This window comes from Budorcas taxicolor, chromosome 22 (assembly GCF_023091745.1).
Source record: "Budorcas taxicolor isolate Tak-1 chromosome 22, Takin1.1, whole genome shotgun sequence".
Lineage (NCBI taxonomy): Eukaryota > Metazoa > Chordata > Mammalia > Artiodactyla > Bovidae > Budorcas > Budorcas taxicolor.
The window spans coordinates 50,017,211-50,044,856 of record NC_068931.1 but is presented as its reverse complement, the minus strand read 5'-3'; the positions used below and the strand labels follow the sequence as shown (position 1 = coordinate 50,044,856).

At 50.0% G+C, this 27,646-nt stretch overlaps 1 protein-coding gene across 1 annotated transcript in view; it reads left to right on the top strand.

The window, feature by feature from the left end:
• Nucleotides 1-27,646, top strand: part of MYO5B (myosin VB) — a 200,145-nt gene that overhangs the window by 140,068 nt on the left and 32,431 nt on the right. The window contains 8 exon segments of the mRNA XM_052660247.1: nucleotides 1,433-1,666; nucleotides 14,734-14,818; nucleotides 16,038-16,186; nucleotides 17,275-17,394; nucleotides 19,211-19,351; nucleotides 23,220-23,285; nucleotides 24,982-25,224; nucleotides 26,068-26,168. Of these exon segments, the coding sequence (XP_052516207.1) occupies nucleotides 1,433-1,666; nucleotides 14,734-14,818; nucleotides 16,038-16,186; nucleotides 17,275-17,394; nucleotides 19,211-19,351; nucleotides 23,220-23,285; nucleotides 24,982-25,224; nucleotides 26,068-26,168 (1,139 nt within the window).

The window sequence follows — 27,646 nt, the reverse complement described above, 5'->3', positions numbered from 1 at the left end:
CCCAGCCTGGTCCTCATCCCCACTCTCCCTGGGATCTGACCCAGGTCATGCCACCAGGAGGAACCTCACTTCCTGCCCAGAACAGAGCAGTGTCGAGGCAGCTAGTCCAACTAGCATCCCTGTCCTGTACCCCACTCCCCTTGTGCAGAGACCCTTCAGCCTCCGGGGAGACCCAGATCTGGGTGGGCAATTCAGACCAGCTTTGGGTTGTTTAGACAGATGCCGCCTAATTGGATTTCTCATTGGTGATGACTTAGAGCAAGGCTCACTGCCAGCCCAGACGTGGGGGTGTGTTGGGTTGTAACTGGGATGTTTCCTCAGATGGTGGGAGGATCTCTCTGTGATAGATCAGTGCTGGGATTGTGCTGCCTGGACACCAAATGCGGGTCTCAGCCTTGAGGTCCCAGGTATCCGCAGGGTTGTACTGGGTCCAACACCTGTTCTGCTGCTGCCCCTCACTGCTCCCCACGACGCTTCATAGCTGATGTGAATGAGTCATTGGTTCCTGATGCCAAGAGCTCTGTTTCACTCAGAGCTCCTGCAGAGAATAGCCATGGAGAATGATGATGACTGTTTGCTGCCTGTTTGATTATCGGGAGAACTCTGCATCTTTCCCCTCCACGTTCCCTCTGACCGCCTTCAGCTGATACGCTCAACTGCAGCACCTTTCTGCCCACGTTTGCGCTTGCACTTGACACGGCCCTGGGTCCTCAGGGCTTCCTATGTGTGAGCTCACCTACAGTCTCCCTCCCTGTCCCCCTCTGTACCTCCACCAGGCACCCGGGACTACTTCTCACTTGCCTGTTGCTTGAGTGGGTATGTGATTGGGTACCTCGTCGACAGGAACGGGTTTGGCCAGGGCATCTGTTTCTGGAGTCAGACTCTTACAGGACCAGCGGACAGGTGGTGGGAGGGCTCCACCAGCCCCGCGGAGGGCCTCCTTGGAAGAGGGGATACTCAAGAGGTCCTTTGTCTCAGAGCCAGTGATTAGGTTGCAGCTCTTTGTGCCAGTGAGTCTGAGGGCAGGAGGTCTCAGCGTTGACAGAGCAGGGAAGCCTGAAACGCAAAGGCTGCAGATCCAAGAAGCCAAGTACATTGTTCCTGAAACTTAAAAACCAGGTATAAGATCTTCCCAATGGATATAGAAGGCTAACCACTCTCAGCCAGCTTCCAGCACTGTCCCTGTTCCTAAACACTCCTCGAATGTCAGGCCTGGTGCTTTGTCTTTTCCCATATTTCTCCTGGGTTCACAATACAGTTTTGTTAGGGAGATGCCAAGAAAGCACTCAAGCATTCAGTGGTTGCGAGATTCAATTCCACCTTGGAAGTTCCTTTTTTAAGTGCTTTCTTGTTTTTTTTCTTTTTTTGCTGCCCCACTAACCTTGGCGTCCACCTCTTTCTCCCCTCTTCCCGTTTGCTGATGCTCTCGCAGAACAAAGAGGTCAAGACGCTGTCGGAGCAGCTGTCAGCAATCACCTCTGCACACGCCATGGAGGTGGAGAAGCTGAAGAAGGAGGTGGCCTGCTACCAGCAGAGCCAGGATGAGGACAGGGGCCCGCAGCTGCAGGAGGAGGTGGAGAGCCTGCGGACCGAGCTGCAGAGGGCCCACTCGGAGCGCAAGGTCCTGGAGGACACCCACACGCGGGAGAAGGATGAGCTGAGGAAGGTCTGTTGGGGCCGGAGGGGTAGCTGGGTGGTGGGTGAGCTAACGCAGCACCCCTCTGAGGCAGTTTTGCTTCTTCCAGCTCTACAGCTGCCTTGGACTTTCCTGGGGCTTGTGCCCAAGACTGACCATCCCTCTGCGTTTAGATGTAAAATACCCCTGCGTTGGGGGAATCCACACAAGTGCGCGTCCATTCACCTGGCAGGTGTTGATTGAGTCTCTGCCCTTAGTGGGACACGATGGAATCCCCTGAAAGGTTACACACGTGTGCCTTTGGACATGTTCCTGATAGCCTAGAATTGGCCACTGAATCAGCCCTGTGGCCTGAGTCCTTGTTGGCAAGAGAAATTGTTTAGAGGTAGTGGCCTTTATTGCCTGCAGGGATTAGCGGCAACCTCATGGCATCCCCTGGGCTTCCCCAGGGGCTCAGCGGTAAAGAATCCACCTGCCAATGCTGAAGACATAAGTTTGATCCCTGGATCGGGAAGATCCTCTGGAGAAGGGCATGGCTACCCACTCCAGTATTCTTGTCTGGGAAATCCCATGGGACAGAGGAGCCTGGCGGGTTACAGTCCATGGGGTCACAAAAGAGTCAGACACGACTTAGCAACTAAACAAGACACCTAGGCATCCCTCCCCATAATCATAGTGCTTTGGGGACTTTGCCTAAAGTTTAAGTATTGATCGGTTCAGCCTGGCTCATCTACTCTGGTTGGTGTGCTCTGTAGGTTCACTCTCCATTCCATAAAATGTAACTTCTGGGATTGGACCCCCGTCCCCCATCTCAAATGTCAGGATGCAGAGACCCTTCTCCATTCCTTAGATAGCTGTCCAAACCAGGGAAGTCCCATGTGCCCCTGCGGAGCCTTCCACAGCCTCAGTGTCCTATGCCATCTCTACGGCATGGCCCACCTGCTTAATTCCTGTCCATCACTGGAGAGTCGCAATGGGTTGAGAATCTGTGTGGGAAGGACTCAGTGTTTCTAATGTTGAAATAATAATTCTTAGTATTTAAAAATTGGGGCAAGCAGAATGCTTTCACAGGAATGGTCCTGAAATAGACACTGGAGTTTTTGGATTCTCACCCCTGCGTGGCCATTACTAAGTGCACACAGGAAATTTCTCTGACCTTAGTTCACTCATCTGTTTAAAAAAGTAAGAAAGAAGAAAAGTTGGTTTAGATCATCTTTTAGGCCCCTTCTACTTGTAATTAGTCAGCTCCACACGATGGTGTTTGATGGCTTCTAGAAGGAAACAGGCCCTTCCTGAGCCCTGCTCTGTGGTGCCTCTCTATTCTTGTGTGCCTTTTTCTTCTCTGGCAGGACCAGAAATGGGCAGGCTGCCTTCAGCCATGGGACATGAAAGCCTGCAGAGCCAGCAACTGCTGGGCTTGCCAAGGTGGTTTTGTCATTTTGTGTCCAGGCAGAACTTCCACACCATCTCCACTTTCCCCAAATCCCAGGGTTTTCCCAAAGTCAGAGGGTGAATCCACATGGGGATTATTAAGTCACATTAGGTGACACTGAGACGTAGGACTTCCCAGCGCAGGTACAAAAAGTGGCTGCCCTGCAGCATGTTGCCCCAATAAACCTGCCAGCTCACCCACCGTGAGACCTGGAATTGAAACCATTTGGTGTCATTTCAGGGGGGATCCAAAGAGCTCCAGTACAACAGTCCTCTATGTCTCAGTGCAGAGAAGAATTCCACAAGAGCAGAATGGCAGATAAGAAGTGATTTATTAGAATAAGATGCTTGTGAGGCTTACAAGCGGGAGGCCAAGGTCAGAGGGTGAATCCACATGGGGATTATTAAGTCACATTAGGTGACACTGAGACGTAGGACTTCCCAGCGCAGGTACAAAAAGTGGCTGCCCTGCAGCATGTTGCCCCAATAAACCTGCCAGCTCACCCACCGTGAGACCTGGAATTGAAACCATTTGGTGTCATTTCAGGGGGGATCCAAAGAGCTCCAGTACAACAGTCCTCTATGTCTCAGTGCAGAGAAGAATTCCACAAGAGCAGAATGGCAGATAAGAAGTGATTTATTAGAATAAGATGCTTGTGAGGCTTACAAGCGGGAGGCCAAGAAATGCCACGCCCTGAGAACTTAGTGGGCCGCAGTTTTATAATCACAGGAAAAGTGGTGATGGGGAGAAGACCTTCTTTGTCTTTCTTGAGTGGACGTCACATTTCATCGTCAGTTCCTTCCCCAGAGAGCGCGGGGGATTGGCTTGTTCCCTCCCTAATGGTCAGGCCAGGACTGCCATGTTGTGGTTGTGCAGTTGCTCAGTTGTGTCCGACTCTGCGACCCCATGGACTACAGCACACCAGGCCTCCCTGTCCTTCACTATCTCCAGGGTTTGGCTAAACTCATGTTCATTGAGTTGATGATGCAATCCGACCATCTCATCCTCTGTCACCTCCTTCTCTTTCCGCTCTCAATCCTTCCCAGCAACAGGGTCTTTTCCAATGAGTTGATTCTTTGCATCAGGTGGCCAAAGTATTGGAGCTTCAGTGTCAGGCCTTTCAATGAACATTCAGAGTTGATTTCCTTTAGGATTGACTGGTTTGATTTCTTTGCTGTCCAAGGGACTCTCAAGAGTCTTCTCCAACACCACAGTTTGAAAGCATCAGTTCTTTAGCACTCAGTCTTCTTTATGGTCCAACTCTAACATCCGCACATCAGTTCAGTTCAGTTCAGTTCAGTCGCGTCCGACTCTTTGCGACCCCATGAATCGCAGCACGCCAGGCCTCCCTGTCCATCACCATCTCCCGGAGTTCACTCAGACTCACGTCCATCGAGTCCGTGATGCCATTCAGCCATCTCATCCTCTGTCGTCCCCTTCTCCTCCTGCCCCCAATCCCTCCCAGCATCAGAGTCTTTTCCAATGAGTCAACTCTTTGCATGAGGTGTCCAAAGTACTGGAGCTTCAGCTTTATCGTCATTCCTTCCAAAGAAATCCCAGGGTTGATCTCCTTCAGAATGGACTGGTTGGATCTCCTTGCAGTCCAAGAGACCCTCAAGAGTCTTCTCCAATACCACAGTTTAAACGCATCAATTCTTTGGCGCTCAGCCTTCTTCACAGTCCAACTCTCACATCCATACATGACCACAGGAAAAACCATAGCCTTGACTAGGCGGACCTTAGTCGGCAAAGTAATGTCTCTGCTCTTGAATATACTATCTAGGTTGGTCATAACTTTTCTCCCAAGGAGTAAGTGTCTTTTAATTTCATGGCTGCAGTCACCATCTGCAGTGATTCTGGAGCCCCAAAAAATAAAGTCTGACACTGTTTCTACTGTTTCCCCATCTATTTCCCATGAAGTGATGGGACCGGATGCCATGATCTTCATTTTCTGAATGTTTAGCTTTAAGCCAACCTTTTCACTCTCCTCTTTCACTTTCATCAAGAGGCTTTCTAGTTCCTCTTCACTTTCTGCCATAAGGGTGATGTCATCTGCATATCTGAGGTGATTGATATTTCTCCCAGCAATCTTGATTCCAGCTTGTGTTTCTTCCAGTCCAGCGTTTCTCATGATGTACTCTGCATAGAAGTTAAATAAGCAGGGTAACAATATACAGCCTTGCCGTACTCCTTTCCCTATTTGGAACCAGTCTGTTGTTCCATGTCCAGTTCTAACTGTTGCTTCCTGACCTGCATACAGATTTCTCAAGAGGCAGGTCAGGTGGTCTGGTATGCCCATCTCTTTCAGAATTTTCCACAGTTTATTGTGATCCACATCCACACATGACTACTGGAAAAACCATAGCTTTGACTAGATGAACCTTTGTCAGCAAAGTAATGTTTCTGCTTTTTAATACACTGTCTAGGTTTGTCAGAGCTTTTCTTCAAAGGAGCAAGTGTCTTTTAATTTCATGGCTTCAGTCACCGTCTGCACTGATTTTGGAGCCCAAGAAAATAAAGTCTTTCACTGTTTCCATTGTTTCCCCATCTATTTCCCATGAAGTGATGGGACCAGATGCCATGATCTTAATTTTTTTGAATGTTGAGTTTTAAGCCAACTTTTTCACTCTTTTCCTTCACCTTAATCAAGAGGCTCTTTAGGTCCTCTTCACTGTCTACATGAGGATGGTGTCATCTGCATATCTGAGGTTATTGATATTTCTCCTGGCAATCTTGATTCCAGCTTGAGTTTCATCTAGCCCAGCATTTTGCATGATGTACTCTGCATAGAAGTTAAATAAGCAGGGTGACAATATACAGCCTTGACGTACTCCTTTCCCAATTTGGAACCATTCTGTCGTTCCATGTCCAGTTCTAACTGTTGCTTCTTGACCTGCATACAGTTTTCTCAAGAGGCAGGTAATATGGTCTGGTATTCCCATCTCTTTAAGAATTTTCCACAGTTTTTTTTAAAATCTCTCCATGCTATTCTTTGAAACTCGGCATTCAGATGAATATATCTTTCCTTTTCTACTTTGCCTTTAGCTTCTCTTTTTTCAGCTATTTGTAAGGCCTCCTCAGACAACTATTTTGCCTTTTTTGCATTTCTTTTTCTTGGGGGATGGTCTTGATCACCGCCTTCTGTGTGTTACGAACCTCCATCCATAGTTCTTCAGGCACTCTGTCAGATCTAATTCTTTGACTCTATTCGTCACCTCCACTATATAATTGTGATGGATTTGATTTAGGTCATACCTAAATGACCTAATAGTTTTCCCTACTTTCTTCAGTTTAAGTCTTAATTTTGCCGTAGGGAGTTCATGATCTAAGCCACAGTCAGCTCCTGGTCTGGTTTTTGCTAACTGTATAGAGCTTCTCCATCTTTGGGTGCAAAGACTATAATCAGTCTGATTTTGATATTGACCATCTGGTGATGTCCATGTGTAGAGCCATCTCTTATGTTGTTGAAAGAGGGTGTTTGCTGTGACCAGTTCGTTCTCTTGGAAAACCTCTGTTGGCCTTTTCCCTGCTTTATTTTGTACTCCAAGGCCAAATTTGCCTGTTACTCGAGGTATCTCTTGGCTTCCTACTTTTGCATTCCAGTCCCTGTGATGAAGAGAACATCTTTGTGTTAGTTCTGCAAGGTATTACAGGTCTTCGTGGCACCGTTCAGCCCCAGCTTCTTCGGCATTGCTGGCTGGGGCTATCTGAGCACTTTGGAAAAATATGTTCAGGTCTCAGTGCCCTGAGGGTTTTTCAGTTTGAAAAGTCACCTTCCCTTAAATGATTGTTCTTGTGTGCCCAGAGCCCATTTTGGAGGCCATCAACTTACCAAACTCACTGGGGCAGGATGCGGGTCAGGCCACCACTGTTTTATCGTTGAGGGCACATCCCGTGCTTCTGTTGCACGGTTTTGTGTTGAAGCAAGCCTGCTTTCTCGAGTAATCATTAACTTACAGGAATTTCCCATATTTTTCTACTTAAAATCCCCTAGTGAGATAAACTATTAAATCACCTATTTTGTCCCTTCATTCTGTCCCTGTCAGAATGAACTTCATTCTTCGGGGTAAAGCACATGCTTAAGGAAACGCCTATTAAAATGTAGCTATTAACACAAGCCTGTAACCTATAAAGCATGAAATTCCAAACTGTGGTTTATGGATCCTTGAGAACAGATAGGCAGTAACCCTTGTATGTGAATAAAAGACAAGAAGGGGAAATCCAAAGCCAGAGAAAAGAGACCAAGATTGAGACTTGAGACTGGTGATCCTGGGAGAAAAAGAAAAGCAGGTTCTCTGCATGTGGGTGCCAGTCTCACGAAATGGTGTTAACCCAGCAGATCACAAAACCGGGGTCTCCTGTCTTCACCTCCATGGAGAGCACTTGACTCATCGACTTCCCAGGCTCCTTCCCTGCTTCTCCTGGGACAATGGGATTTAGGGACTCAGAGCACTTTTAAAATATCCACATCTCCACATGGATAACTACCATCCTTTAAAAGTTTGAAAAAGCCATCCAAGGCAGCCTAAGGGTTGATAATATCCCAGTCTTCCTCCACAGAGCCAAATAAGGAAATGGCCTCCCTCCTACTTGCATTTGAAAAAAATGTTTCTATTGAAGGCTTGACCTGGGTCTTAAATACAATGAGATCTTGGTCCTGGCAAGAAAAAAGAAATTCAGGGACATTGAAAAGGAATAGCAGGCACAGAGGCAGAACAAGAAAAGTACCTTCCCGACCCCAAACACAAGCAAACATCCTAAACTGGTCACATAAAGTGTGAAGTCTGCCTTTCTCCAGGAGAACATGGTTGCAGGTGTGCTAAGTCGCTTCAGTCATGTCCAACTCTGTGCAGCCATATGGATTGTAACCCACCAGGCTCCTCTGTCCATGAGATTCTCCAGGCAAGAATACTGGAGTGGGTTGCCATGCCCTCCTCCAGGGGATCTTTCTGACCCAGGGATCGAACTTGCATCTCATGTCTCCTGCATTAGCAGGCTGATTCTTTACCACTAGTGCCTCCTGGGAAGCCCCAGGAGGAGAACAAGTGGAAGCATGTTTGCCTCTTTCTCCAACGTCTTCCGGACATTTATTCTGGCAGCTGTGGGCATGGGCAGGTGCGGGCTGGCTTTGCCCCACTCTGGTTCTTCTCTGCCGAGTCAGGGTTTAATATTTATCGAAGGGCCTGTGTCCAGTCTTAACAAATACTGCATAATCAGACAATTGGTTTCTTCTCCGGCTAATCCAACAGCCTGCTCCTCGCTGAACAAGATTGATGACACGGATAAATCAGGGAGGGAGCTGGCTGCTGGCAGAAGTTTAATTAATGGATTTGATGTTTCTGTCAGCAAGTGTTGTATTGGAACTGGCATCCTGGAAAACTTGAGGCTCCGCACCCCTGACAGGAGTCTCATCATCAGGCCACATGGCCAGGCTGCCTTGGGCTGTGGGAGGCCAGGTCCCCCTGGGAGCAGGAATTCAATGCAGAGCCTGGGTATTCCCGCCACCCCGTCCAGCCATAGATGTTAGCTGACAGCTGTTCTATTAAAAGGACCTGTTGTCCTGGCCTCTCCCCAGAGTGGTCTGCATCTCAGTCTGCAGCTTCTTTGCTTTTAGCCTGTGAGATGTGTGTTTTGTTTGTTCTTAAAGCTTTCAGTGATCCCTATGCTGACTGACTTGTGCAGCTGTGCTGTTTCATGTCCTTGATGAAGGAAACATGACTCCCAGGCCTGCCGTTGACACAGAGGCCACGGCTCATTGTCTAGAATCTGCTCCGTGGTGAGGCCAGCACGACCTGGCTTGGTGCGGGGTTGTGGGTGGGTGACAAGCAGCCCATAGCCAGATCCCTGGCTCTGAGCAAGGGGCCCTGATATTTGTGAGCCCCCAGGCCTTGAGTATTCAGGCTGGTGCAGTTGGGTCTGGGCTGTATCGTGTCATCAGTCACCACACCACCAGCTGGTATTGACCTTGGGTAGTTCCCATGTAAAGGCTTTGGGGTTTTCCAAATACAAGTAAATAGATCTGCCTTTGCAGGAGGCAGGGTTCTCACAGTGGAGTGTTTCGAGTTTTTCCCCAAAAGGTGCAGTGCAGGACTTCTTTGGCCCGTTAAAGACTCAGAACTGTGCTATCAGGATGCTTCCTGGGTCCAGAGAGGTTTTTAGGAGGACGCAATGCTGCCTCGTGGAAGGACATCATCTCGCTGCAGCCTTTCTCAGTGCTCACAGCCCTTCATTCATTCTCTTGTTATTTAGTGAGTGTATCTGTTAGGCCCTGTTCCATACCCTGGGGCAAAAGTAAGCAATTGTAAAAGTCCTTCTCATTTTTATGGTGCTTAAATATTTGGGGGTTATTGGAGAATGCACAGATAGGAATCAGACACAAATTATCCCGCGTGGGCTGTAAAGAGAAATAAAGCAGAGGACAGGGATCCAGAGGGAGCCAGGCGGGCAAGGGAGGTTGTTTCATTCGTGATGCCCAGAGACGCCCTCTGAAAAGACACCCGAGTGAGGCGAGGAGCGAGCCGTGAGGACTTCTAGGGAGCAGGTGATACGGTACGTCCACTGGCCCCGAGGTGGGAGCAGGTTAGGTGGGATCAAGGCCCCACCCGGAGGCCATCGGGCTGAGGTGGAGAAAGCAAGGAGAAAGGTGGTGAGGTCAGAAGAGGAAGGACCTTCTGACCTTGAAGGCAGCACTGGCCGTGCACCCTCCAGAGAGGTGAGCGAGTCTGTCTGAGGTCCCTGCTGGCCCTTCCCAGAACTCCTTCCTAAAGCTCTGCTGTCGGAACCAGGCCTCTAGGGCCTGCTCCAGGCTGTGGCCATCCCTGTCCTTCAGATGTCAGCCGCTGACCTGTTGGGATGCAGGTGGCCTAGGCGCGAAGAGCTGGGACTCGGTCAGCTCAGCATCACAGCCTGTAGTACCCCCGTCTGGCTGTGTGACCTTCAGCCAGCTCGCTAACTTTTCTGTGCCTTGTTTTCCTTAAAAGCCAATGATGATGGCACCCACCTCACAGGTATTAAGGAAGCTGATAATGGCACCTGGGACCTAGTGTGAGCCCAGTGACTGTTAGCTCCTATTCCCTCCACCAGCCTGAGACTGGGTGGAGGGCAGAGGCTCTGCCTTAGTATCCCTGGACCCCACCCTCACTCGTGATCCCATGTCCTGGCACAGTGACAGGGAAGTGACAGAAGGCGCACCTGTGATGCTGGGCCAGGGGTCCGCGCTCTGCCAAGCCTCTCTCTGGGGCTGTTTGTAGTGATGGGGCAGTCACTCCCCCTCCCTGTAGCGGTACGAGAGCCCACCTGGGGCCTCCTTTCTCTGTGTAGGAGCCCAGCGCAAGCGTGAGTCCCAGGTGAGTTCACGCTGTGCTTTTGCATGGTCCCTTGTGCACTTTCTGCCTCCTCCTCCTCTCTGCTCAGGTCCATTTACCTTCTTCTCAGTGAATAGGCCAGCAGCCCTTCCAGAACTTCCAGAATTAGAAGTGTTGTCCCTGCTGTGGGCCACCTTCATGCTGTGGGCCACCTTCATGCTGTGGGCCTTCGTGTGAGATGGTAGGTACACAGCCAGGAGGACAGAGGACACAGATCCCGGGGCAGAAGAGCATCCTCCAGTCCTCTTGTCCCATGGTTTTCTACCAGGAAACTTGCATTTGGCTCTTTTTGCAGTGCAAATGTACTGGAGTGGGTTGCCATTGCCTCCTCCGTTAGCAGCAGCAGCAGCAACAGTGCAAATGCCCAATTTGAAAAAATTTACTGTTGTTCAGTCGCTAAGTCGTGTCTGACTCTTTGAGACCCCATGGACTGCAGCACACCAGGCTTCCCTCTCCTTCACTATCTCCTGGAGTTTGCTCAAATTAATGTCCATTGAGTCAGTGATGTCATCTAACCATCTCAACGTCTATCGCTCCCTTCTCCTCCTGCCCTCAATCTTTCCCAGAGTCAGGGTCTTTTCCAATGAGTTGGCTCTTTGCAGCAGGTGGCCAAAGTATTGGAGCTTCAGCATCAGGCCTTCCAATGAATCTTTAGGGTTGATTTTCTTTCGGATTGACTGATTTGATCTCCTTGCAGTCCAAGGGACTCTCAAGAGTCTTCTCCAGCACCACCGTTTGAAAACATCAGTTCTTTGGCACTCAGCCTTCTTTATAGTCCAACTCTCACATCCATACATGACTACTGGAAAAGCCATAGCTTTGACTTTTGAAAAAATAAGGAAAAACAAAACCAAAAGCCCAGAGCTGCATTTGTATCCCCAAAGATTTTAACTAGTAAAGGCAGTTACTGAGCTAAGGCATGTGTTTCATTTAATTTACCAGGGGCTAAATTAGCCTCATGGTAACAGGATTTACATCAATGTTGGTTCCCATGATCTGTCCTAAAAAACCTGTTAGAGGTAAGAACACTCCTAGTAATATTTCCTGGCAAGAGTTAAAAGACCCCCTCCACAAAAAAAAAAAAAAAAGAAAGAAAGAAAGAAAAGGAACTGCTGCTTGGCGCTTAATGAGGCCCCAAACCTGGTGAGCGCTGCTCTGTTATTTCTCATGCTGAGGGGAGCACACCTGCTCAGTTCTGTGTTGCGAAGTGTCTCTCACTGCAGCCTGCATCCCTGCCAACAAAAGGAAGGCCACTCGGCTACAGAAGCTTGTCACCCTCATGTTGCCAGCACCTCTCCGTCTGCTAGCTGGCTGGGGAGACTGGGGGTGGTCAGCGCCCGGGGAGGTGTGACTGGGGAAGCACTCTCTGCCCTCCTGGGATGTGGAGCTGGGAGGGAGCCCATGCCTCCTGCTGTGGGCCCACTTCCAGAACTGCTCCTACTGGGAAGAAAAGCAAAGCTCCCCAGTGCCACTTTGATGAATGGTTTAGAATAACAAAGCTGAGTGCGTCAGAGGCCTGCCTTCTGGAATCAGGGAGAGAGATGGAGGGAAGAAATGAGGCTTATGCACAACGGAAATTCTTAGTGGGTACATGCTCATAAGTGTGACCCTACCCAGCCAGAGTCTTGGCAGAGACTGTAGATCGCGGGTGGTTGCAGTGAGGCTTCATGACCTCAGGCTGCGTTCAGACAAGCGGCGATTTCAGGTCCAACCTCATGGTGATGGCACGTGCCTTCTGTAGCAGGCAGATGACACGTTCCATTTCAGAAGGTCTTCGCCTGCCTGTAGGATGCTCAGAGGATGGGGATGAGGGTGGTGAGGGGTAATGGAAGCGTCTCAGGTGGCCACCTGCTCTTTGAGCTGCCTGCACGTTCAGAGGGCTGTTTAGGGGAAGCAGAGTCTAGCTCTGTGGGAAGTCTGATTACTTTACAGCCTGCTCTGAACACCCATCTCCTGGGGCCACTGGCTCAGGGGTTGCAGCCTTGCACCTTCAAGGGGGGCTGGAGTCCTGCCCTCCTGACCATGGCACCAGGTGGAGCCTCACTCCAGCTGAACCCTGGGCATTATTTGTAGAGGTTCACTCCACGTGGTTTCTTTTGTTGGTGGATTTCCGTTTGACTTGTACATCAAGAAAAGGGAAAGCTATTTTGATTATTTGCCAAGCTAATTTAAAGGCACACATGAGATCATTGTGTGGTGAACTGCTTCTGATAACAGCAAATTAGATGAATTTGAAGAACCTTTTTTCCAGTAGTGTATGTGCCTCCTGAATTGAATTATTCAATTAAGCAAGCTCATGTATTCTAGAGATTTTAGTCAATTATAAACACATTTTTAGAACCAAAAAACCCTTTGATGGAGTCTGGGTTTTTGCATTGGGAAAGCTTGAGCTCCTTTATTGGATCTGCAGGGCTCCTCATTCCTTCAACCAGTGTTGAGTGCCGGCCCAGGCCAGGTTCCGATGATGTGGCAGCGTGGCACGTGGCCCCTGGGTCCTCGCTGAGGCCTCTGGTCCAGGCCAAGCAGGTGGCAAGGAAGCTGAGCCTCTGCCAGGGGGAGTTGGGTGGCTCTACAGGGACAGGTGGGCCCTGGAAGAGCCACACAGCGAGCACAGGCCCCACCCACACCTGCAGGGCAGGAAGACTTCCCGGAAGAGTGGTGGTGGAGAAATAAACCGTGAGAAGTTATCTAGGGGAGAGCAGGGCGAGCAAGCTTGATGGAATGAACACGGAGATGCTCAGGCAGCCGCTGGAGGGTGTGCAGAACCGGGCCCTGCTCAGGGCCTCTCCATCCCTGAGGACAGAGAAAAAGTCTTTCCCAGCCTTGTTCTCACTCCCTCCACCCACCCAGCTTTGTCTTTTCTCAGCTGCCTGCCTGAACCGCTTGTAAACACTGCCACGCGGACCAGCTGAGATTCCCAGGCCAGGCCTCCCACCCCGCTGCACCAGCTGCTCTCCTGTCTATAGACAGCCTGACCCCCGGCCACCTGGGAGAACCCAGATCCAGGCCTGGTCCAGACAGCCTGCTCCTCCTGCCCATCGGTGCCATTCCTGGTGACCTCCTCCTCCTAACTCGCTTGGCGGTGGTGATTCTCAACAAGGGAGTCGTGCTGCCTTCTGAGTTCCTAAGGGGAGAACCACAGACCTCGCTCCTGGGCTCCAGACTTGGGGAAAGTCTCTCCTGACCCTGTCTATGTGATGCTGAGGGTGGGGGCAGCAGTTCTCTTAACTCACCTCTTGGTGCCTTAAGTTTACCTTTAAAGCCTGGAGGAAGGGAAAAGGGCATTGAAACATAGCCAGTTGAAACTACAACTTCTCCGAGGCTTCTGTCCTGTAGCCAGCATCCTTGGGGCCTCCTTTCTTGCTTTTACTTCCACAGGGGTCTAACAGACTTGAAAGGCTTGCAGGTGGGTCCTCCAGGATCTGGGTGACCATCTCTCCCCCTGGATTCTGTGCTACCGTGTCCCAGGTAGCGATTCAGGAGGTCCCCATAGAGTCTCTGTGCACAAGCCAGTTATGACATGTTCTGTTACTGACCAAGGAAGGCATTCTGAGGCTCTTTCTCAACAGGTTGGGAAGAATCCTCTCCCAAGGAGGTCATAAGATGTAGCAAAGAGAGCCAGAACTGATATCTTGAACCAAAGGGAGTGAGGTTGTTCATGGTGTCATTCAGCATAGTCTGCAGGGATGCTCGTCACTCAGACCAAAACCAGCCTGCCTTACGCTCATTTCTAAAAATCTTTTGCCACAGCTAGCACTTTGCATCACACTTAGTAAAGTAACAGCTTCATTGAATATAGTTCATACAGCATAGTTGAAAGTCTACAGCAAGTCCCTTTCCCTTCCCCAGCATCTGGGCTGTGCTGGTCCAGGGAGACCGACATGGGCAAGGGGGAATAAAGATCAGAGATAGGTCTTCATTGTTAGCATCAGGCTTTCCTGAGACTCAGATTGGAGAGCTCAGAATTTACCGAGACATGGAGCTAAATGCAAGGAGGCCAGTTATCACCGTTAAGTTCCTGCACACAGCATATGTGCTTGGTGTAAGCTTTTCAGGAGGCTTTTGTGGGCATTGGAAAACCATAAGAAGCAGTGAACTCATCTGTCTTGTTTTAATGGGATTTTTCTTTCAGTGTACAAATTTTTATCTCCAAATGAAAGCTACTTTGGCTGATTCAGTTTTCTTAAGTTAAAAAAAAAAGAACATTTAAACATAACCAGCTGAAGTTCAAACCCCACAGAAGGAGCCTTTCCTCAGCCCAGCATCACAGGCAAACATTTCTCCCCGCTGCTCTTTTTCAGCGAGTTGCAGACCTGGAACAAGAAAATGCGCTCTTGAAAGATGAGAAGGAGCAGCTTAACAACCAGATCCTGTGCCAGTCTAAAGGTAGGTGCCAAGTGCTGGATTTTTCATTTTGCATTGGAATTTCTTTTCCGCACTGACTTCCCCCAAAGATTTCCACCAGGTGTGCAGTTGGTCTGGATGCCACAGTGGGGAAAGGGTTCTAACAAAAGAGAGCTGAAAAAGAAGGGTGACCTTTAAGATCCCGCTGCCGAATTTAGTTTCAGGAGGTACCATGCAGTGAGACGCACACATAATAGACAATATGATGCCTGAGATCTGGGTCAGGGAGACCATGCGCTCCAAGAGTGACGGTGCAGTGTGCTACTGCGTGACCTTGAGTGAGTCCCTCACTGACTGCAGTCCTATTTCTTCATCTGCAAAATGGGCATAAGCCTGTGACATACTTAGGATGGTGCTTGACCTGTTGTGAGCCCTTAGGAACCGCTGTTATTGCTATTTTCAAGTTTAGCATCCACAGTACCTATTGTGGTTTCTTTTACCCAGTGGGTCACCTGTCAGTGTTTGCTGGAGAGGGGGTTGCAGGCCCCTCTCTCGAACATGTACGACCTGGGCTGCCGTCAGCTCCCGTGCTATGCCTGATCAAAGAGGAGCAGGCTGTGCAGACCCCGGTTCTCCCGTGATTCAGTGCGGCCTTCAGCAGGTGGCTCCCCTCCCGGCCCAGCTCCTCCACTGGACTACGCGAGTGCACAGACCTGCCCAGCGTGGTCCTGTTGAAAACATTCAATAGTTCTAAGTTCCCCTTTAAAAATTGTCTCTTTTCCACTGATTCGAATCGCAAGTGTGGGTGGGAGAAAAGCCCGTCCACGTTCCCTCCTTCCCTTCCCTCCTTCCCCTAACATAACCTGCGGCCTTGTCTCCTGGAGCCTCCTTTAATCTCTCTGCACAACAGCCACCTGAGCGACCAGGAATAGGGAGGGCACGCTGGAAGACACCTGGGTTCTTCTGTTGCTGTGACAGCTGTCTCGAGGGAGGGGCAGGCACAGTAACCGAGGGAGCTGTGGTGTGTGTAGCGGCTTCTCTCCCTGGCCCCTGGGGGTGAGAGGGGCCTTCTCCCCTTCTGGAGACTGGAGCCGGGTCCACACCACCCTGGGCTCTGCTGTGGGGGAGGCTGTTGAATAAATTTGCCCAGTATCTGTGTCGTGAGCTATTAACCGGTGGTTAGTCACTTGTCTCCGAGTGAGCGGACGTGCGGTACAGCCCCACTGAAGCGGCACTGTGGCTGCGGGCGCTTGCTTTCCAGATGAGTTTGCCCAGAACTCTGTCAAGGAAAACCTCATGATGAAGAAGGAGCTGGAGGAGGAGCGCTCCCGGTATCAGAACCTCGTGAAGGAGTATTCCCGGCTGGAGCAGAGATACGACAACCTTCGGGACGAGATGACCATCCTAAAGGCAAGGAGGGCAGTCCCGATGCCCACCCCCTGGCTCTGTGCCCTTTTCCCCATGTGGCTGCCGCGCCAGCACAGCTCTCTGCACGGCGATGCTCTGGATCGGTGCCCCCACTACCCACCCCCCCCCACCCCACCCCGAGAGTCCTCACCCCACCCATGGGTGGTTCTCACACAAGCAAGTGGCTGGGTGATGAGTCGTTCCCAAGGGCAGCTGCTTTTCCAGCTTTGGGGTCTTATGAAGATTTCAGGACTTGAAGGGAAATTCTGCCTGCATGAATGTATCTCCTTTCTTATTTCTGTTCTGGAAAAACCCCTGTGTGAGAGCGGGAAAGGTGTGGGGAGTGCACACTGTGGGCAGGCCCGCGAGAGCCTGATGGTTTGTCCTAATCCTCAATGCGCATGTGAATACATGGGCGAATTTTCATATTTCAAGATTTGCCATTATTTTTTATCTCATGTAACTGTTCCCTCTCGAAATGCACAAACAAGATAAGTTAATTGCATAGAAACCAGGAAGAAAAGCTGAATAGGAACATATATAGAAATCTAAAATTTTCCTACCAAGATCACTTTTGACTCTCAAAGCCAAATCAGATGCAAAGGGGGGAAAAGTTATTTTTAAGTGAACAGTATAAAATGGTAAGCTCTATTTCTAATATGCTTACTGTTTTGAAAAACCAAGATCAGTGGCATGCAGGCTGAAGCAGGAGCCGCGAGGGGCTGGAGTGAAGTGTTCTCTTCAAGAGGGAGTGTGACGACAGGACAGTGTGCACTTTGGGGTAATGGGGTTAAGGGTCGTTTCAGAAAAAATCCACCCAGGAGTTGGGGGTTTGCATTGAGGAAATGCAGTCCCGCTGTGGGGCTGTGTTCTCCTCGAGATGTCTTTCTGTTGCTTGGCTGATTGGATGGAAGACTGCAGGTGAAATTTCTTATTGGAACAGCTCAGCCATCACTCCAAAAATCAGTGGTACCTATTCTTATTGACAAAAGAGGCAGAAGTCTACTCTAGGGTCTACCGTTAACTTGAAAAATGATAGCTCTTATTAACATTAGTTCATTTTGAGTTTTCATGTTTCTCTCCCTGAACAGCAAACCCCAGGCCACCGGCGGAACCCGTCAAACCAAAGCAGCTTAGAATCCGACTCCAATTACCCATCCATCTCCACGTCTGAGGTCGGAGACACAGAGGACACCCTCCAGCAGGTGGAGGTGAGGAGACAGGCTCTCGGCTGGTCTCTCTGCTCCGGGGTGGGATGGGGTTGGTGACCTGTGTGGAGCCCCCAAGGCACTGTTCTGTTGCTGACAACCACAGTGCCTATGGCTCATTTCTGACAGCAGGGCTGGTTGGACTGTGGTGGACTTCTTGACTCTCTTTATCAGCTCTCTGGAGTTGATATTTACTGTGCAAGGCAATAAGTTATTGTTCCCACTCTACGTAAAGGAAAATCCCTGATTCCTCTTGCAAAACTGAGGACCCAGTGCAGAGAGGTGAAATAGCTGGAGGAGCTAAGTCATTAAAACAGATGTAAATTAGCATCCCCACTTACTGTCACGGTGCATATAGTCATATCAACAGATACACAAGAAAATTTTCCTTCCTGACTTAGCAGCTGGATAAAACTCAGAGAACAGCAACAAATATTTCAAACTACAGATATTTGCAGAATGACTGTATCTTTGTCAGTAATGCCCTCTTAGAGTCACTTGATGGTCTTTACGGACTGTGTGTAATTTTATCAAAGGTAGGTAGACACACGATTTTTCCTCTGGCATTTGAAAAGCAGAAAATGCCAAGCATGTAAAACCTTATGTAGCACGTGGAGATAGATGTAGAAGAGATAAAAACAAATGTGACAAGTGAAAAACAAAAAAAAAAATGTACTTTGCGACGTCGCTGTGCCAGACACTGCTTCCAGATACTAGAGAAACAGTAGGGACTGTCCCAGAGGAGGTCCCTGCCTGCATGAAACTTGTCTGATGGAAAGCTAGACAGTAATCAGTTGATGGAAGATGCTGGCTTAAGTCCCTTCATTTTGCTTTGCAATCTCCTCCTCTCTCAGAGGCTTTGGTTAGCCTGAACGCCAGATGCACCACCCAGGTGTTTCTTTGTGTGACAAGTTTACATGCAGACATAGGCACTTCCATCGGTGGATTTATGTTCTTTAAGGAAGCTGAGGCTAGGTCTTGGGACTGGCTGAGCAGTACACCCAGTGCTGGCTAAGCATGAAGCATTCATTAAGTGCTGGATGAACCAAGTTTCATTGTCCCATATGTACACATATATACTTTCTAAAACAACTTTTCATTTTGTATTGGGGTGTAGCCGATTAACAGTGTTGTGATAGTTTCAGCTTAACAGCCAAGGGAATCAGCCATAAGTATAAATGTTTCCATTCCCCCCTTTTAAACATCTACGTGGATATGCTTGTGCAGATATCCGCGTTTGCCACCTCCACACTTGACAAACTCTTGAGGACAAACCCAGGCATGAATCTTAAGGAAGAAACCTACTGGGAATTGGTGATGTGTAGCCTGTTGGATAAGTGGGTTGCCTGGCAGGACAAGTGTTGGTTTTGTTTTGAGGTGCAGTTGTGTGGCGTTTGACAGCCCATTTATAGTCATTAGCAACCACACTGGTCCTTCATCAGGACGCATTACATCCTAGGTTTTACAGTGTTTCTGGTTTGAGACTCTTCTCTAGAAATGAGCTCTTTTAACTTCCAAAGAAAGTGGCTGCGTCTTTATCCCTCTGTTCCTGGATTGTATGATCAGTCATCTTAAGTGTCTCACACGGGAACAATACAGGTGACGGAGACGCAGATGTTATCCAGGCAGAGTGAGCCTGGAGGACCAACTTTAATATGAGAATGCCACATGGATGGCGTTGGCTTTGTCTCAGAAGTCTGGATTGGTGACGTCTGGGAGGGAGACGGAGGACAGACAGCTGACATGAGGGTGCCGTGTGTTCCCTAAGGCATCCGTGCTGTTAAAACCTTCTCTTCCTGCTTCCTGTCTTCCCCGGAAGGAAATTGGCCTGGAGAAGGCAGCCATGGACATGACTGTCTTCCTGAAGCTGCAGAAGAGGGTGCGGGAGCTGGAGCAGGAGAGGAAGAAGCTGCAGGTGCAGCTGGAGAAGAAAGAACAGCAGGACGGCAAGGGAGTCCCGGTGCGTGAAGGGGCTACCAGCCTGCGGGGCCACGCTCCCAGGGTGCTGGCCTCAAAATGACCCTGCTCACTCCTGCCAGGGCACATGGGCCAAGTGTGACCCTGCAGGGTCGTGCTGGGCCTGGGTGTCAGGGAAGCGCTTCATCTCTTGTTGGTGACCTATTGAGTCTTCTCTGCCAGTGCCCACATCACCCCGGTCGGACAGTGGTCTGCTTCCCCAGTAACCTCAGGGCAGAGAATTTCCACTAGTGAAGTCAGCGGGGAACCTGCAAAGAGAACCAGGGTATGATTAGAGTATAAATACAGGTGACCCTTGAACAACTCGTGTTAGAGGCGCCCAACCCTCTGCACAGTTGAAAATTCACCTGTGACTCTAGTCAGCCGCGGTTCTACATCTGAGGAGTCAACCAGTCGCAGATTGTGTCCTGCTGTAGAATTTACCATTGAAAAACATGCAAAATTAAGTGGACTCACACAGTACAAACCCGGGATGGTTCAAGGGTCGACTGTGTAGGCAAAAGTCAAATCTGAGAAAATCGATGGCCTTTTGTACCTGGAATCCAGTGTGGGCTTGACTTTAACCCCACTGGATCAGGAGCAGGGCCAGTTTGCAGACAGTCACCCTTCTTGCGTAGGACTGTACCTTCGTCTCAATCTAAGTTATCATCCGCATCTTGGGTCTTGAAAAGATATTTCTTGAAACCTTAGTATCTCCTGATGTATGGCTCCATGTATGGACCTACTGGGCACCTATGCAGCACTCAGCGTTGTGCTGGTGTCAGACTCATTGTACGTGTTGAATGTTTATTAAATGAGGGAACTTCAAACAAAAGAGAAATTCACAGATTGACTAGATTGTAAATTCGAGGGATGTGTAATCTAGTCCAGGAAGACCAGATATAATACAGATGAAAAATAAAAAATGCCATTGGTGGTATTTTTAAGAAGTGCCAGGTTGAGTACAGACAGGTCGGTGCTGTAGGAATAGAGAGTCCACTGCCATTAGCAGTGATGCTGAGGAAAGCGCCACTTGCTGTAAGGACCACTTCTGATGGGCTTCGAGGCCATTCTGGACAAGGATCACGTCATTAGCTGACCTCAAAGCGGGTTTGTGGGAGGCCTTGGGTCTGTTCTCAGGCCCTCATTGTCCATTGTGGGGTTTGACCCCCTCCCTGCATCCTCAGCCCCACCCCCATCCTACCCCATCCGACCCCCTTTCTAATCAAGCGTGACACAGATGCTGATCTGTGTTGCTGGTAAATTCCTGGGCTTTTTCCTGAGCAGGAAGTGGGGAGGTAAATCTTGCTGATGGATTTAAATCTCTCAGGTGGATTAGATGCAGAATGGAGAGTGAAAGGATTCGGTTTATAAATGACTCATTCAATTAGGAGAGAAGCTGCCCTGACGGGCGCGCACGAATCAAATAGATGAAAAGCTCACAGACATCAAACCAGGCCTGACCTGGAAGTTCCTGGCCGCTCGGCTGCCCCTGCAGGCTCACCCTGCAGGCTCCCCACCACAGGGCTGTCAGATAACTTCAGAATCTTGGCTTTCAGACTTCTGCTTGTGTTGACACCAGATAAAGTGGGTATGGGGGTGGTGGTGATTTAGTTGCTCAGTCGTGTCCAACTCTTTGCAACCCTGTGGACTGTAACCACCCAGGCTCCTCTGTCCATGAAATCTCCCAGGCAAGGACTCTTTGCAACCCCATGGACTGTAACCACCCAGGCTTCTGTGTCCATGGAATTTCCTAGGCAAGAATACTGGAGAGGGTGGCCATTCCTTTCTCCAGGGGATCTTCCTGACCCAGGGATCCAACCTGATCTCCTGCATTGCAGGCAGACTCTTTACCCTTTGAGCCACCAGGTAGGCTCAAAAAGGATATATCTCTCCTTAAAAAATAATCACTGAGCAAGAGTTAGAACCACAGGTTTAGCTCAGAGCCCTGGAATATGCATGGAGGATCTCTGCTTAAGAAGAATGGCCTTGTTTCTGCCAGAATTCAGTAAAGAAGGCAGAAGTAGGGAGGGGAGAGTATGGGATCTCTCTGCAGAAACCCTGAAACTGAACTTTCTGAGAGCATGTTCTGGGATCTGCCCTTGGTCCCAGGAGGAATTCTGAGCCAACTGGGTCTTTATTCTGGAGCAGTATGGCCCTGGGCTCAGCTCCAGAGAGAGGCCAGGCTCTGGATGTGGAATATCAGGGAAGACAGTAGGGAGTCTATCAGCGTGGGTGTGACTCAGCCTGCCGTGGTGGGGACCCTCTAGGACAGCCAGTTGGTGTGTCTGACTTCCCATCCCCCCTGCTCCCTCTCCTCTGACCTGGCTACCATGGGTTTCCAATGGGCAGTCCATGTAGAAACGTAACTGCCAATCCACCTTAATACAGCACTTCAGGTTTTGCATAGATGGTCTCCATTTTCCAAGAACCTAATGCTCTCAATGTGGGGCAAACCCCTGCTGCGTGAGGATGCCAGCGCAGGCCTCTCCCCAGGGCAGCAGGTCACAAGCTGACCCTGAGTGGTCACAGCCCCACCGCTGGGGATGCTGGGAGAAGAAGCAGAGGCTGGGACCCTGGAGAGCTGCTTTCCCATGTCACAGGCTGGAAACCGTGGAGCCAGTGTCACCGTCCTTGACCTCAAAGGGGCTGCAGGAGGGGCTCAGATCCAGCCCCTTCTTCTCAGCCTGGGACACACCCCCTCTTATCGCCAGCGGGACTTCAGGCTGCCAGCACTATGGATAATTAAGCGCTGTCAGGTTCTAACCCCCTAAACCTCTCTCATTCATGGACTGTCACCCACTACTTGAGATCACCCCAAGCAGTTAACCCTTTATAGAGGTTTGTCTACCCCTTCTCAGTGGACAAGTCAAGTCCAAGAGCTGCCAGACAATTCCAAGAGTCATTGGCTCAGCTGAGTCCTAATGGGCGAGTATTCCTGTGGTGGTTATCGAAAATCCCAGCGGTGCAGCTGTGATGTCAGACCACATCCACGGTGCTCTGTAGTGGGCCAGCTGGTCCGCTGCCTGTTGGAGGTTCTTATAAGGACCTGGAGGAAGCAGACCTCTCTACAAGGTGCTCAGAGTAACTTAGTTGGAAAACAGATGGTTCGTGTGTACAAACATCCCCCAGAAAACTGAAGAGGAGCTCGTCAACCTCATAATAAGTACAGAATTATGTTAACCTTCTTAGTAAGCACACAAGTGTGATGGTATTAGTTTTGTAGGGCTGCTGAAACAAAGTACCACAAAGTACCACAAAGTAGATGGCTGAAAACAATATGAATTTATTCCCTCATGGCTCTGAGACCAGAAGTCAAAAATTCAGTGGTCAGCAGAGCGGTGCTCTCCTAAGGGCTCTTGGGAGATGACCCCAGTCTCTGCCTCCATCTTCAGGTCATGTAGTACTCTTCCCTGTGTGGATATCTTTTCTCCTCCTTATAAGGACCCCAGTCATATCCGACTAGGGACCATCCTAATGACCTCATCTTGACCTGCTCACATCTGCAAGGGTCTGTTTCCAAAGGGGGTGACATTCACAGGCACCAGGGGTTAGGACCTCAGTGTATCTTTTTAGCGGACATGGTTCAACCCATAACAGTATGATTTGTATTCAACCTGTAGGTGCTCATGAAGATCATGTGAACGAAGTTATGTAGGGGATGTGGGCAGGCAGGGAGGGGTTATTTATGGAGAGCTCTATGGTGGCCTAAGGTAGGGAGCTGCACTTTGGAGGCCGAAAGGAGGCGGACACACAGAGTGTGCTGGGTTCACGAGGAAGGGTCAAGCCCCTCCTGACCGTGGAGGGAGGTCCTCCTGGGGAGCAGCCAGCCTGTGGCCCGTGCTCACCTCTCTGCCTCATTATCCACACAGGCGGAACAACCAAGCAATGACTCAGATTTGGACCAGGATGCAGATCTAGCCTACAACAGTCTGAAGGTAAGATTCTTGGAAGACAAGCTTCCTTGAACCTCCCCCCTGCAGAGGCCCGGTGATGGCCCTGGGTGGCAGCAAAGCCTCCTGAGCTCCCGTCTGCTCTAAGTGGGGCCAACAGCACATAATTTCCTCTTCCTGCGTTTGTTTCTTCATCTTCAAAATGAAGGAAAATTTCTATGGTGGCTCAGATGGCAAAGAATCCGCCTGCCATGCAGGAGCCCTGGGTTCTATCCCTGGGTCAGGAAGATCCCCTGGAGAAGGGAATGGCTACCCCTCCAGTATTCTTACCTGGAGAAAATCCCATGAATAAGAGGAGCCTGGCAGGGTTGCAAAGAGTCAGACACGACTGAGTGACTAACAGACATCCTCCATGAAACTATTTATGCTAATAGGAAATTTTCCCTCTATACAACACCCCCGGCCCAAAATTTGCCAGTTTTCCACACCAAACAATTCTTCAGTTCTCTGTGGATACCAACTAGGTGTCCTTCAATTAAATTCAGTTCTGTAAGTTCAGTTTGGTACAAACTGCTGAGAGTTAACAGAGAAATGCCCATGTGGGTAGTGGAGTGGTGGGAAGGACCCTGTACCAGCCTCGGAACTCACCTTCTCTGCTCCACGCTCAGTCTCCTCATTCATTAAGGAAAGGGGTTATGCCCAGTGATCTCCCAGCTCTGTGATCCTATGGCTCTGTAACAAGTTTGCAGCCAATACCCACTTATCCATGTTCTTGGTTTTCTCTGGGAAACTTTGAATTCCGTGTATTCCGGGACCCTGTCAGCAATTTATATAAAATTATCATACCTTAAATTGCCTGACTTCATCTTAAACACAAAGTAAATATTTTGCCTTGAAATTTTAAATACATTCCAAAATTGAGTTTCATTGGTATTCATGTGTCTGTACATAGGCAATTTTTTTCTCTGCTAGCACTGGCAGTTGGTGGCTTTCTGTACAACTAAAACAATGTTCTTGGTCTGTTCTCCAAAACACCAGTCCATGTGATGCTCCTTAGAAGATAGGGCAGAGAGCCCTCTCTAGACAAGTAAATTTAGGACATTGTGGTTTAGTCCCTAAGTCGTGTCTGACTCTCATGATCCCCATGGACTGTAGCCCACCAGGCTCCTCTGTCCACTGGATTTCCCAGACAAGAATACTGGAGTGGGTTGCCGTTTCCTTCTCCAGGGGATCTTCCAGATCCAGGGATCGAACCCGACTCTCCTGCATCACAGGCAGATTCTTCACTGACTGAGCCACCAGGGTTAGGATATCCAGCATTTTATATCCTCTTTTGTAAAGTCAAAAACTATATTAACATATCAGGGTTCCAGGAAGTCCTGTGTTAACATGTGGAAACTTTAACCCAGTGCTTCCACAAGGAAAGATTTGGTAACTAGATGCATCTACAGATACGAATCCCGCTGAATCACTTGGAGGAATGCAACCCTAGTAGGAATATCATGTCGGATCCTTAGTACTGATAACTTTGGGTTGTGGGTTCAAGTCCAGGCCCCGACTTTGACCTCTTGCTGACATAGTCAGAACCTCTCTGTGGCCCGTCATTAAAATGGGAAGATTGGTCTTAGCTTCCCAGGCGGGCAAGACAGGTGATTAAGGAAAGTGGTGGAGGAGGAAGCCCTCCTGGGAAGGGTGCCCTGACCCCAGGGAGTGAAGAGAGTGTCCTTGGGCCGCCTCCCAGAGGCAGGAGCTGGAGTCAGAGAACAAGAAGCTGAAGAATGAGCTGAACGAGCTGAGGAAAGCCGTGGCCGACCAAGCCTCGGAGCACAGCCCGGCTGCCGCTGGCACCCCCGACAGCTACAGCCTCCTGCTGAACCAGCTCAGGTTGGCCAACGAGGAGCTGGAGGTGCGCAAGGAGGAGGTTCTCATCCTGCGGACCCAGATCGTGAGCGCCGACCAGCGCCGCCTGGCGGGCAAGGGCTCGGTGAGGAGGGGCCCGCGGGCCGGTGCGGGGAGCGGTGCTTTCCTTAGGTGTCTTCACCCGGGAGGGTCTTCAACCTACAAGACCAGAGTCTTTTGCTCTGGAGTCGCCTCTAAAAGTAGAGCAAGCTACCTGCTGTCCTCCCAGCATGACTTCACGGGAGACTTTGCCTGAAGCTTCTAGAATCTTCTGAAGTTACTCGATAGGAGCACGTTCAGAAGGAATGAGGCACAGAATCAGAGCACACCTGGGCCACAGCATGAGCAGCTCCCCTTGGCCTGCTTTTTCACCTTAGGTCTTGTCCTTTGTTACTTACTTTGTTACCTAGGTGGAGAAAGTCTTTCCTCTCTCTCTTAGCCTTCCAGGGTGACAAGTCAAATGCAGCATTTGTCCCTAATGTGTCCGCCTCCTGCACAGATTGAGGAGCAGGAATGGAGTGGCCAGGGCCCCCTGGGCTGCTCTGGGCATGGGCCTAGGTTGTGATGGGGCAGGTGTGTGAGCAGCATTATTTGTGGGGAATGCTACACTGAGACAGACTTCAGCTGTGTCCTCTGTATTTGGGGAGCTTTCTCCTCCAGGGACATCTTGCCTCTCTCCACCCCATCATACCAGCCCCCCTTCTCTGCACTCACTGTCTTTCACAGCCAAGCCTTATTGCTCCCTGACTCTCCCCGTGTGATTCTAAAATCCCATTCCTGCCAGGGATTAACTCCTGTTATCTGAAGTCTTCCTGGGACTTGATCTTTTCCCAAAGGCTCATTTTTTTCCACCTCTGTGTATGAAGTCATTTCATGACAGTTATTCGTATAACCAGAGTTCTTTCTTTCTTCATCGGGGATCTCCTAGGAGCCAAACATCAATGCCCGAACCAGTTGGCCGAACAGTGAGAAGCACGTGGATCAGGAAGATGCCATCGAGGCCTACCACGGGGTCTGCCAGACTAACAGGTAAGCCCCACCTCTCAGTGACTGTGCCTGGGGGAGGCGATCAGGCCAGGGCTCCTGCCCAGCATGGCATGTGAGGCCCCTCCTCAGGCACTGATCGTGTGCTCGGTATTGGTTATTATAGGAGATAACTGGGGAGGAGTGGAGTCGGTGAGTCCCATGAGCTGAAGTAGCCCACTGTTAGCAAGACTCCAGTGAACACCCCTGGAGCATCTAGAACCCAGATCCTCTGAGAAGCCCTGGGGAAGGGAGCTTCCTCAGGGAGGCTCGACAGGAGCAGAGGGAAGCCTAACCGGGAGTGACTTCTCTTATAGAAACGGGAGCAGGCGTCAAGTGAGCCCGCCTGAGTGGTAGCAGGGAGCCTGCTGCAGCTGCTTGCTGCCCAACTACCATCTTCACCAGCCCGGCTGGTGAACAAACGTGACGGTGGGCCCCGTGCCCTGTCGTTTAAGACATGGAACCCACGCCAAGCCCTGCAGAGGTTGGATGGGAGACTCTGACCACTGCCGGATTGGCTAAAATGAGATTTCCCGGGACTTCAGTGAACTGACCACCTCTGGTTCCCCTCAAGGATGAGCTACCGAGGATTAAGGCAAAAGAGAGTGGCCAAGAGAGGCAGAGGACCCCGGGTGGAGCAGGGCCCTGCCGGTAGCACACCCGAGCACATGAGAGGGCGCACGGGGTGTCTGTCTGCTCACCGGCTCTTGAGTGACAGTGCTCAGCTTCCTTGTCTGACCTGGGGACAGTCGTAGCAGCCCGCTGCACAGGGTGACTGGGGTTAGGCGAGTTCATCCACGCATAGCTGAGTGATGCCTGCCTGTGAAAGCGCGCCGTTAGCACAGTGTCGGGGTACCCACTGTTAGTAGCTGCGCCTCCTTCTGCCTCTCTGGGCACTTGTGTCAACTTGGAACTGGCCCTTTCCCCTGGCCACCTTTCTCTCTTCCTGAATGTTGTTGATCAGTCATTAAGCATTTATTCAAAATTGCAGGAAGCAGAAGTTGCCAGCAGGGGGCCCTGGGAGTGCGTGGAGAACACGTTGGTAGGAAAGTCACTGAATGACGTGAGGACTTCCCAGGGCTTTGATTCCCAGTCTTCTCATCTGGCTCCTCTTTTGGCCCATGAGGAAGCTGAGCAGCTCAGGCCACACAACAGGCCCGCAGCTGAGTCAGGGTGGAAGGCGAAAGGCCTGATGCCCAGGCTGGGCTGCTTCCAGCCGACTGCATAGGCGATAAGAAGTTAAAGGTATTTTCGCAGGCCCCCAGGAGGAAACCACTTATTTCAAGAGAGCCATAATTCTTTTCCATAAAGGAAGGAAAGAAGAAAATGAAAGTGAATTTCTGCATGACAAGACTGCAGGCAAGATTTACTCATTTTAAATTATCTTGGGTGAAGATAAGAAATGAGATGAATAAGAAAAAGGAGCACAGATGACATTTAAAAAAATGTTTTTAAAAGAAAGAAGAAAACAAGGAGCTTGGTCC